Raw genomic sequence first — 12817 nt, forward strand, 5'->3', positions numbered from 1 at the left:
CTAGTGGCGTTCTGTTTTCTTTGTTAGGCCTGTCCTGTAGTAGGTGACTTCTGGGAACTCTTCTGGCTCTATCAATCTGTTTCTTCACTTCCGCAGGTGGGTATTGTAGTTGTAAGAATGCTTAATAGAGACCTTGTAGGTGTTTGTCTCTCTCTGAGGGGTTGGAGCAAATGCGGTTGTATCGCAGAGCTTGGCTGTAGACAATGGATCATGTGGTGTGGTCAGGGTGAAAGCTGGAGGCATGTAGGTAGGAATAGCGGTCAGTAGGTTTCCGGCATAGGGTGGTGTTTATGTGACCATCGTTTATTAGCACTGTAGTGTCCAGGAAGTGGATCTCTTGTGTGGACTGGACCAGGCTGAGGTTGATGGTGGGATGGAAATTGTTGAAATCATGGTGGAATTCCTCAAGGGCTTCTTTTCCATGGGTCCAGATGATGAAGATGTCATCAATATAGCGCAAGTAGAGTAGGGGCGTTAGGAGACGAGAGCTGAGGAAGCGTTGTTCTAAGTCAGCCATAAAAATGTTGGCATACTATGGGGCCATGCAGGTACCCATAGCAGTGCCGCTGATTTGAAGGTATACATTGTCCCCAAATGTAAAATAGTTATGGGTAAGGACAAAGTCACAAAGTTCAGCCACCAGGTTAGCCTTGACATTATCGGGGATAGTGTTCTTGACGGCTTGTAGTCCATCTTTGTGTGGAATGTTGGTGTAGAGGGCTTCTACATTCATAGTGGCCAGGATGGTGTTATCAGGAAGATCACCGATGGATTGTAGTTTCCTCAGGAAGTCAGTGGTGTCTCGAAGGTAGCTGGGAGTGCTGGTAGCGTAGGGCCTGAGGAGGGAGTCTACATAGCCAGACAATCCTGCTGTCAGGGTGCCAATGCCTGAGATGATGGGGCGCCCAGGATTTCCAGGTTTATGGATCTTGGGTAGTAGATAGAATATCCCAGGTCGGGGTTCCAGGGGTGTGTCTGTGCGGATTTGTTCTTGTGCTTTTTCAGGGAGTTTCTTGAGCAAATGCTGTAGTTTCTTTTGGTAAATCTCAGTGGAATCAGAGGGTAATGGCTTGTAGAAAGTGGTGTTGGAGAGCTGCCGAGCAGCCTCTTGTTCATATTCCGACCTATTCATGATGACAATAGCACCTCCTTTGTCAGCCTTTTTGATTATGATGTCAGAGTTGTTTCTGAGGCTGTGGATGGCATTGTGTTCCGCACGGCTGAGGTTATGGGGCAAGTGATGCTGCTTTTCCACAATTTCAGCCCGTGCACGTCGGCGGAAGCACTCTGTGTAGAAGTCCAGTCTGCTGTCTCGACCTTCAGGAGGAGTCCACCTAGAATCCTTCTTTTTGTAGTGTTGGTAGGGAGGTCTCTGTGGATTAGTATGTTGTTCAGAGATATGTTGGAAATATTCCTTGAGTTGGAGACGTCGAAAATAGGATTCTAGGTCACCACAGAACTGTATCATGTTCGTGGGGGTGGAGGGGCAGAAGGAGAGGCCCCGAGATAGGACAGCTGCTTCTGCTGGGCTAAGAGTATAGTTGGATAGGTTAACAATATTGCTGGGTGGGTTGAGGGAACCATTGCTATGGCCCCTTGTGGCATGTAGTAGTTTAGAAAGTTTAGTGTCCTTTTTCTTTTGTAGAGAAGCAAAGTGTGTGTTGTAAATGGCTTGTCTAGTTTTAGTAAAGTCCAGCCACGAGGAAGTTTGTGTGGAAGGTTGTTTTTTTATGAGAGTATCCATTTTTGAGACCTCATTCTTTATCTTTCCCTGTTTGCTGTAGAGGATGTTGATCAGGTGGTTCCGCAGTTTCTTTGAGAGCTTGTGGCACAAGCTGTCAGCATAGTCTGCGTGGTATGTAGATTGTAATGGATTTTTTACCTTCAGTCCTTTTGGTACGATGTCCATCTGTTTGCATTTGGAAAGGAAGATGATGTCTGTCTGTATCTGTACAAGTTTTTTCATGCAGTTGATAGATTTCCACTCCATACGGCTAAATGCAGTGCCTTGCATAACGACAGGTTTCAGAGTAACAGCCGTGTTAGTCTGTATTCGCAAAAAGAAAAGGAGTACTTGTGGCACCTTAGAGTCTAACCAATTTATTTGAGCATAAGCTTTTGTGAGCTACAGCTCAGTTCATTGGATGCATACTGTGGAAAATGTAGAAGATCTTTTTATATACACAAAGCATGAAAAAATACCCCCCCTCCCCCCAGACTTTCTTGTTAAGCCCTGGATTTGTGCTTGAAATGGCCCACCTTGATTATCATACACATTGTAAGGAGAGTGATCACTTTAGATAAGCTATTACCAGCAGGAGAGTGGGGTGCGGGGAGATATTTTTTCATGCTTTGTGTGTATAAAAAGATCTTCTACACTTTCCACAGTATGCATCCAATGAAGTGAGCTGTAGCTCACGAAAGCTTATGCTCAAAGGAATTGGTTAGTCTCTAAGGTGCCACAAGTACTCCTTTTCTTTTTGCAAATACAGACTAACACGGCTGTTACTCTGTACGTTGACTTGGGCCTTGTCTACAGTACCAAGTTTTGTCACCAAAAGGCAGTTTTTGGTGACAAAACAGCAAGAGCGTACATACTACGATGGGACTTTTGTCACGAAAAATGCCCAGGTTTGGCAACAAAAAACTTCCACCCCACAAGAGACTTTTGTCTTTTCTCCTCCCTTTATTGTTGATGAAGAGCCAGTGTAGACACTCCTGATGGTTTTGTTCACAGAACTGTCTTCCACCAGTATCCCACAACACCTGCCCTGATTGCTCTGCTCAGTGTTTTGATCTCTGCTGCCTTGCAGGCTTGCACCCCTCCCCTTTCAAAGCTTGGGGAAGTATCTGTGTGCTGCTCCATTTGGGGAACAAAGAGAGCAAATAATTGGAATGCTCCCGTTCTGCCGCTTCAGGAAGAGGGGGGCAGACTGATGTGCTGCTTTGCCATTCCTCATCATGGAGAGCTCACATAGCTACTCATGATGCTGCTCTCAGCTGCTGAGGGGGCTGTGGGAGAACTTGGAGAGAATCAGCTCTTCCTTCCCACAACACTGCACTGTGGGATACATACCCACGGTGCATTGCTCACCCTGTCGATGATGATGTCCCCAATGTGGACATGATCTGTCAACAGAGGGAGCAAGTGTGAACACTCTTTGGCGATTTTTGTTTATGTCGACAGCCAAAAGTCGTCATAAGTTTTGTCAACTAAACTTGGTAGTGTAGACAAGCCCTTGGTTAGCTTTATTAGAGAGGAAATGTACTACTGTGACAGGATAATCCTGAAAGCCTAGGAGACTCTGAGAGGTGTGAAGTGACCTATTCATCTCAATGTGATGGTCTCAACTGAATGAGAACACCTTATGGAGATGAATAAAGTGTTGAGATGTATGAACTGCTCCATTCATGTTCTTGGATGTTCCCATTTCCCCCTCCCTTGACCCCTAGTGTTGGAGAGCCTTTGGTATGCAGTGTGTTCTTGGTATGCTCCTGGTATGCCTATTCTCAGCTTCTCACCCAGATGCTTGCAGGGAGAAGTCTTTGGCACCTCCCGCTCCCCCCTACTCCCCATCCCAACAAGGTCCCCCAGATCCCAGCTTTCATGAGGCAGCTAGAGAGAGAAATTCTGACACCCCAGAGCCCCCAGATCGCATAAAGGGTGGTAGGCAGAGAGATTCAGACACTCCTAGAAAGATAAGCCTCACCCCCTTATCCCGGCTCACATGAGGGGAGGCCAGACCCCCACGGATGGGCAGTGGCCTTCCTATTTCTGGCACACATGTGCAGGTAAGGAGAAAGACTCAGACCTCCAAGGAGAAATAGCCCTTCCAGATTATGGTGCACACATTGGGAAGCAAGAATGTGGGACTGGCAGGTGCCCTTGCTGCTCTTCCCCAGTCCCCTTGCCACTCATCTCCATGTCTCCCTTCCCAGTGCCCCTCCCATCCCATCTACTGCAACTCCCAACCCTTCCCCCAGCCCCTTTCTCCTCCTTACCACTCATCCCTATTTATCTCCTTCCTCATAATTCGTCCTCTACTCGCAGCAGCCCTAAGCCCCTTTCATTTGCATGTCTAATCTTTTTTCAAAAAATACTTTAATTACATCCCCCAAAATAAAAGAATATACTGACAGGCAAATTTTAGCAACATGTCTTGGAACCTTTTCCACATTTCTGCCCTAGGGTGGGACTGGAACTAACACTGGCTGGGTAGGTGTTTCTCATTATTCTCAGGGGAATTGAAACTATAGGTTGCCATCAGTTAAGATAGTCACCATTTCTATACAGCCTGGTCATGAGGAAATTTAGGCTGCTCTTTGCAAAGATAGTGAAAACTAGCTGCCCTCGGGGAAGATGGTGGCACTGTGTTCTGCCAAAGAAGCAGAGAAGAGCACTGTGAGGAGCAAGTGAATATGGGAGGGAAGACAGAGAAGACAAGAAGAGTAAGTTGGGAGAAGTATAAGGAAATAGAGGCAGGAAGGAGAATGTGAGGAACAGGAAACTGAGGAGATAGGGAGAGCAAATATTAAGAGAGCAGATGGAAGACATAAGACTGTAGGTAGCACGGAGGAAGAATGTGAGTGGGACAGGAGGGAGAAGCAGGATAATGATGGGGAGAAGGACAGAGTGGCACCTGTATAAGTGGAGTCTTCTCCAAGCAGCCAGAGGAGTGGTTGGCACTTTTGTCCCTTTAAAATTGACCTTTGAATCCAAAATGATCATACCCAATTTGGGGGTGGGTGACTTATATCTAAAGGCTCAAAAATCAGTAGGCAAACAAAAATGCAATTTGTTTCTAAATTGTATTATATTTAAGCCAGTCTCATTATTTTTGAAAGCTTTTATTCGACAGTGTTGTTTCTGTCACCCTCCCTAAAGCCCCCACACAGCAATCTCCATTTGTCCTCTTCTCAATGTCACAGCCCCTAAACTCTACAGGGTGAGGCAGAACTGTCAGGCAAACTCCTGATGTGCTAAGCTCCAAGCTTTCTTACTGAGCCAGCCTCTGCATCCGATAAGCTTCTCATGGTTTACCTCAGGAGGATCTCCTGTGACAAGTCCATTGGCCCAAGACTGTTACAGGCTGCCATTCCAAGGGGCCATGGGGTGAATAGAATCATAGAATATCAGGGTTGGAAGAGACCTCAGGAGGTCATCTAGTCCAACCCCCTGCTCAAAGCAGGACCAATCCCCAACTAAATCATCCCAGCCAGGGCTTTGTCAAGCCTGACCTTAAAAATCTCTAAAGAATGAGATTCCACCATCTCCCTAGGTAACCCATTCCAGTGCTTCACCACTCTCCTAGTGAAAAAGTTTTTCCTAATATCCAACCTAAGCCTCCCCCACTGCAACTTGAGACCATTACTCCTTGTTCTATCATCTGGTATCACTGAGAATAGTCTAGATCAGTGGTTCTTAACCTTTACTGCAGCCTGCACCCCTTGGTTCTCAAAATATCTTCTCACACCCCTTATAAAAAATCAAAATATGTTCTTCCACCCCTTATCAAAAATCGTTGAAGTAGGTCAGTTCTTTAAACCTAGATATATTTTTTGTTTGTATATTACAGTAATTGTTAAAAAATGTCTAATGTTAAATACATAGGTTTGATGAAACAAAGTAGTTGTACTTACGTGCCTGTGCTTAATTTGTGTTTTCAGTTATTTACCTTCTAAAAAAATCTGGCATGTCTCACACCCCCAGAAAGGGCATCTCGCACCCCCAGGGATGTGTGCATCCCAGGTTAAGAACCACTGGTCTAGATGCATCCTCTTTGGAACCCCCTTTCAGGTAGTTGAAAGCAGCTATCAAATCCCCCCTCATTCTTCTCTTCTGCAGACTAAATAATCCCAGTTCCCTCAGCCTCTCCTCATAAATCATGTGCTCCAGCCTCCTAATAATTTTTGTTGCCCTCCTCTGGACTCTTTCCAATTTTTCCACATCCTTCTTGTAGTTTGGGGCCCAAAACTGGGGGCACAGTACTCCAGATGAGGCCTCATCAATGTCGAATAGAGGGGAATGTTCACATACCTCGATCTGCTGGCAATGCTCCTACTTATACAGCCCAAAATGCCATTAGCCTTCTTGACAACAAGGGCACACTGTTGACTCATATCCAGCTTCTCGTTCACTGTAATCCCTGGGTCCTTTTCTGCAGAACTGCTGCGTAGCTACTCCAGTCCCTAGTCTGTAGCAGTGCATAGGATTCTTCTATCCTAAGGGCAGGACTCTGCACTTGTCCTTGTTGAACCTCATCAGATTTCTTTTGGCCCAATCCTCTAATTTATCTAGGTCCCTCTGTATCCTATCCCTACCCTCCAGCGTATCTACCTCTCTTCCCAGTTTAGTGTCATCTGCAAACTTGCTGAGGGTGCAATCCACGCCATCCTCCAGATCATTAATGAAGATATTGAACAAAACAGGGCTTGTGTGGATTTGCATGGGGATGTTACAGCTAATGCTTAAACATTCCTATTTTTAAAAAACTAGTAAGTTAATGCACAAATGTTATTAGATAGTTGTTTGTTATATGCAACGCAAAAGGAAGGTGTAAAAAAGTATGCTGCTTAACTATCTGTTGGTAAAGGAATAGAGGGTATTTTGTTAGGTGGCTTAACTTTTCTTTATCTTGCTTTTTTGGTTTGGTGTCAGGTATGTTATCTGTAGTAACCTGAACTATTAATCTGATCTTGTCAAATCTAGTGAGTTTTTAGTGAGACACACCAAATCAGGATTCTCACCTGTAATGATGAATTTCTGTCCTTATTGACAAGTACCCTTCCTGCTTACCTTGCCTCCCCAATTTCTCCTTAAAACCAGGCACCAGCAAGGAGAGACATAATGTAGCTGATACCCTTCCAGTACAGTGACTGTGCTAATTTGGGGCCACCAGAACTGGCAGATTGCAAGGGGTTGACAGCTCAGAGGGATTCAGCAGAAGAGGCGAAGGAAGGTGGAAGAAAACTTGCTGGAGAACAGAGACAGAGAAGGGTGGGGCGAAAGTGGGCTGTTTCTGTCAGGAATGGAAGCAGAATTTTCTTGTCCATCAGAATGAAGATCCTTACCTGAAGTTTTCTAATGCTCACTCTATTAGAAATATAACTCTTGGTAAAAGGACAATTTAGATTTTCCAACATCAGTGCTGATTTGAAATCCATTAATTTTTATTTTGGAAAATCTTAATACTCAGTGCCAAATGTCTAGGTGCAGACAGTTAACACCTTTATTTTCAAGTAAAGATGTTGAATTTGAGTATGTGCTTGCTTAAATATTTGAACTATTAAAAAAACATAGCACTGGAGTACTCTTTGCAAATTAAGTGACATTTATTGTGGAATTGAATACACAAGATTAATTTGTTCCATAGCTGTAGTAAATGGTTTCACACAGCATAACACAATTTGGCGATTTATTTGCAGACTTTTTCCCCTCAGATGTGATTTAAAAATAAAAAAGTTGTATTTAATTGTAATTATTCTGGTGACGATTTTTCTCTTCCTTCCTCCCTTAACTGCCTGTTAGCTGGTTACAACAATTTGGAGGTTGCAGAGTACCTGTTACAGCATGGAGCTGATGTGAATGCACAGGATAAAGGAGGGTTAATTCCTCTACATAATGCAGCATCTTATGGGGTAAGAATCTCTAACTTACTATCTTTTGGAACAGTTTGAAACTTTTGTAAAAAGTTGTGATATGATGCTTTTATTGACAGGTTTCAGAGTAACAGCCGTGTTAATCTGTATTCGCAAAAAGAAAAGGAGTACTTGTGGCACCTTAGAGACTAACCAATTTATTTGAGCATGAGCTTTCGTGAGCTACAGCTCACTTCATCGGATGAATGAAGTGAGCTGTAGCTCACGAAAGCTCATGCTCAAGAATGAAGTGAGCTGTAGCTCACGAAAGCTCATGCTCAAATAAATTGGTTAGTCTCTAAGGTGCCACAAGTACTCCTTTTCTTGATGCTTTTATTGGCATTAATTATGTAGCCTGACAATCTCTAAAAAGCTTTTGTCATTGTGTTATAATATCACCTCATTTGGAATTAGTTAATTATAACTGCAGCTCAAATTCAACTGTCTTCACTTCTGCAATAGTTTTTAAATTTGTAAAATCACTGTTGGAAATTATGTTGAGAAAGGTAATTCAAAAACTATTGTAAAAACAAGCAGCCTAAAAGATGTCCTGTAAAATTGCTTTTCACATGTGCATACTAGTAGAATTTCACTAGTAAAGATTTCACTTACAGTTCTGTGGGTGATCTGGTGAGATTTCAGACATCTGTGAACCCAAAGCAGGAAATAAGGCCCTTTTGTGTTTGGATGCAGCCTGGGCTGCTTTCAGATTCAGGGATTTGAATTCAAGCCCCCTCTGGCACTCCTTCAATTTAAAGGAGTTTGTATTTGGTATTCTGGTTTGATCTATTTCAGTTTTATGGAAGAAAATGACTTAATTATACACAGGTACATTATAGTTCAGAATAGTCTCTTCTGTTTTGTTAGTGTTTATTTCTGACCTTATTGTAATTTTGATCAATTCTAGGAAAATCCAGAATGAGTTACAAAAAGGGTTGTTTAATAATTCTGAGAGTTTCAGTATATTAAACTACCATCTCAGAATATAACAGGATATTTTATTTTCCAGCACGTAGATGTAGCAGCTTTACTTATAAAGTATAATGCGTGTGTGAATGCTACGGACAAATGGGCTTTCACACCTTTGCATGAAGCAGCCCAGAAAGGAAGGACACAGCTTTGTGCCTTGTTATTGGCACATGGAGCTGATCCTACTCTGAAAAATCAGGAAGGACAAACACCATTAGACCTGGTCACCGTAAGTGATGGGATCTTTTGAGAAATCTGTGCTTAGCTGCAGCTAGTGGTTGCTCACCTGGTTTATATAAGATGCTTTTAGTCATTTTTATTCAAAGTACAAATTTGGAGTTAGTGCACAATTTATAAACTCTGGTTTCTTGGGTGTTTATGCAAGCCAGTACACCCGCATACATCTTCTTTCTCTGTTCTCTTGCGCAAAATTGCTGCAAAGTTCTTCTGACTGCCTGATGGAGAAAGAAAACAAACACTGATTTGTTCCAGAATTGACATTTATCTATTTTTAATTTTTCTTTGGGTACTTGATCTACCTATTTTACTGGCTAATATAATATTTTGCCACAAAAAACTGCATTAGAGGTGAAATTTAGTCTAACTTTATTAAAACCTTCTCATTTTATAAAACTTAAGCAGGCTGTTTAAGGTTTTGTTTTAGATTATTATAATACAATCAAAAGCTTCACATTTTCAAAGGAATGCTGAATGGATCGTCTTGCTTCAAATTGGGATTTCTTGTTTTTAAAGTAAACTAGTAATAAGTTTTGTTTGACCTTGTGTTTATCCGGAAAAAAGTTTCAAATATCAAAACATTCATGTATTGCACTTTTAATTTAGAACAAGTTTTTTTAAAATCTTGTTTAAGTGAAAGATTGCTTTTTAATTGGTTGAAATGTTTGCATTACTTACACATTTATTCACTATGGCTTTGGGCTTAATTTTTCTCAAGTATTTAATTACCTTTATTCCAGAAAATAACTTTGCATGGAAGGCTTCCTTCATTTTAATAAACTTTCTTTTGATATTTAGGCAGATGATGTTAACACGCTGTTGACAGCTGCTATGCCTCCTTCTGCGTTGCCATCTTGTTACAAACCTCAGGTTATAAATGTATCTCAAACCACCGGATCCACTGCTGATTGCCTGTCTTCCGTTCCATCCAGCCCATCCAGTCTGTCTGCTGCCAGTAGCCTTGACAACTTATCTGGTAGCTTTTCTGAACTCCCTTCAGTTGTTGGTACAAACAGTGCAGAGGGAGCAACCGTTCTAGAGAAGAAGGAAGGTGAGGTTTTCTTTTGTTCTAATTGTAGATGTGAATTAATGACTCTTGAGCAGTTTATATAAATTTAAATAAAGCATGATTTTGTTGAATTTTTTTTTCTTTTTCAGTATTTTTATCTAATTTAGTGAGTTTTGTGGGTACTCTTCAGCTCTTACTAGAATTTTCAATTTATCCATTAACTACCTTTGCCTTCTGTTATTATCTCTGTTTCCAACTGTGGCTTGATAAGGAACGGATAGCCAAAAGAACAAAAAAAAAATAACTCTTGCACAGGGGTCTTCAGGCATTTTGTCCGGATAGACTCTTACTGATAAATCAGATTTTAAATAGAAATCAAATAAATACTTATTGGAATGGTCTTATACACAATGAAATGGTATCATAGGTTCTAATGCATTTGCAAGACTGATGATTTATGGACAAGGTTTCTTTAATAACTTCTGTTCATTGCTTAAATATGCAGTACTAGTAGCTAAACACTTACTTGTTTTGGAAGCCAGGATCATGTATTTTTATTTTTATAAAGAACCTAGTGTGATCTAGGTGCCACCAGAAACAGTAATATATAATCTTATTAGTAACTTAAATATTTTTCTTAATGTTACCAAGTCTCTTAAAAATTCTTGTATTTCCCCTTATTGCAGAAGCATAAGTATGGAATATACTGTGTTGTAGATAATATGAATGTGAAAGTAACTTATATATTCTTCTTTATATTCAGTTCCAGGTGTAGATTTTAGCATAAATCAGTTTGTGAGGAATCTTGGACTTGAACATCTGATTGACGTATTTGAGAGAGAGCAAGTGAGTAGCTGTGTACAAATATTGGGTTAGAAAACTTTACCAGTGTGTTCCTTTTTTGAAGTGGGAGGAGTGATAGCGCTTGCAATTTAAGACCTACAGGTTAAGTTTTTGTTTCTGTTATGTTAGCACAGGTGATGAAGTCAATAGGAAGTGAATATCATGAAATTATGTGTAGTAATTACGAAGGTGTAGACTATTCTGTTAGCTTGGTAATATATCCTGAAAGTGAAATTTCCCAGTCAGGGAAATGATTCTTGCAGTACCACTGGCCTACCTTTTTAGGTAGAGTCATGCAAAGTGTTGAACAAAAAAATGGGGAAGATGACAGCAATTCTACTATGACTTGTAGCATGTTTTATGCTATTCAAAAGCAAAATTTCATGCTAGGGAAGACAGTAGACGCAAAGCCAAGGATGAACTGTTACATTAAAACATTCAGAATGTGACTCTAGTCTAATTTTAATTTAATATACTTATAAAATATCTTCTCTTGTTTTATAGCTTGCTTCATAACTATGGCTTGTTTTAAAACTTCCCTAATTTGACTTCTGCTACACAATATACAGGTCTCGCGGGGTTGCATATCTACACACTACTCTTTTTTATAACCTAACTAAATTATCATAAATTTTATTTCTGAGGTTATAATTGATCCTTTCTAATGAAATATTTGTCATGAAATTTTTTTTAAAATGTATACAGCAATCTAAACAAATTATATTGTGCTTTGCTCTAGATAACACTGGATGTATTGGTTGAAATGGGCCACAAAGAGTTAAAGGAAATTGGTATCAATGCGTATGGACATAGGCATAAAATCATTAAAGGAGTTGAGAGATTGATCTCTGGACAGCAAGGTATATTTTTATTGAATTAATGAAGTGATACTGCTTTAATATAGAATTCATTTTTATAAACTTTACCAGTTTTGTTCCAAATCATCTCTTGGTAGAAAGAGCTGATAATGCAGTTCTTTATACAACAAAATGTAAAATTGTGCTACACTGTCTTTCAGTCTGAAGCTTGTGTGAGAAGCTTTCACTAGTGGTACAAATTATCATGAACACCAGCATTCAATTGTCTTTAATATTTGACTCCTTTATAATGGTCACTGTCCACGTTTACTTTCATTAGTTGGATTGTAGATTTAGAGAACTTTGATTGTAAATGTTTTGGGACAGGGACCATTTCTTTGTTCTGTTTGTACAGCACCTAGCACAATGGCATTCTGGTCAGTGACTGGGGTTCTTATGAGCTACCACAATACAGATAGTAAATAATAATTCACTTTTCAGAGTGACACAGGCTGTCCCCTTTTTCCCAAAAAGATAATTGAAGTTTTTAAACATTTTTCTTTTAAAAAATAGTTGGTGTCTTTCCAGTGGAGCTGAAATGAGCATAGCTGCTTTGTTTGACAACTTCAACTTGCATTGAGTTTTATGCTAAAATCTCTTTATTTTGCAGCATTGTTGATGACAGCACAATCATAGGAATAAAATGTTTTGCTGGACTACAGCTGAAGAAAAAAATAAAGAGCACAGTGTATTGATTCTGTCATATTGAAACATTGGCTACTGTTGTCTCACTACATTTCATAGAAATGGAATAAAATTAGTTAGAATTGGTAGGATTTTTTTCTCTAGACACCATCTGTGGATTCTCGCTCCCAAATCTGGACTCTAGTATAAAACAAGCAGAACTCCCCATACTCTAAAGGATTTTTTGGCCGTTAAGGGAAGCAGTAGTAGTCAAGGCCACAAGACAACCACTTCACCATGTTCAGGTATCTCCCTGGAGCTTCAATAGCTGTCCCTTGAACAGTCAGTTGCTTCTTGATTGCTGTCAGTGAAGGTCTTCTGTGTGGGAGCTATCTCTTCAGCGGCCAATCTGTTCCTGTGCCAGTGTAGTTTTACACTGCTACAAGTATCCTTTTAGAAAGTGTCCTTGCTTTCCAATTGGGTCTCATCTATTGTCTTTGAATTTGCAGTCAAACACTCTAGCCAAAGAACATCAACTGGTCCCTGGAGCCTTGGTCTTGCAGTTTGCACAGGTTCTTTAGAAATTTTCAGCTCTTTTGTCTTAAAAGGCCTTAGCATTGTCATCTCTAGATGTTCAACT

At 40.6% G+C, this 12817-nt stretch overlaps 1 protein-coding gene across 4 annotated transcripts in view; it reads left to right on the plus strand.

Annotated features, from left to right (window-relative positions):
- The window catches only part of TNKS2 (tankyrase 2), a 70520-nt gene that overhangs the window by 40829 nt on the left and 16874 nt on the right, over positions 1-12817 (plus strand). For 3 of the 4 annotated variants that reach the window (XM_048856462.2, XM_048856460.2, XM_048856463.2), the window contains 5 exons: positions 7529-7638; positions 8648-8836; positions 9643-9895; positions 10617-10699; positions 11436-11556. In XM_048856462.2, coding sequence (XP_048712419.1) covers positions 7529-7638; positions 8648-8836; positions 9643-9895; positions 10617-10699; positions 11436-11556 — 756 coding nt within the window. The remainder of the gene's footprint in view (positions 1-7528; positions 7639-8647; positions 8837-9642; positions 9896-10616; positions 10700-11435; positions 11557-12817) is intronic. The other variant, XM_048856461.2, reaches the window with a different exon arrangement.

This window comes from Caretta caretta, chromosome 7, assembly GCF_965140235.1.
Source record: "Caretta caretta isolate rCarCar2 chromosome 7, rCarCar1.hap1, whole genome shotgun sequence".
In the NCBI taxonomy this organism is placed as follows: domain Eukaryota; kingdom Metazoa; phylum Chordata; order Testudines; family Cheloniidae; genus Caretta; species Caretta caretta.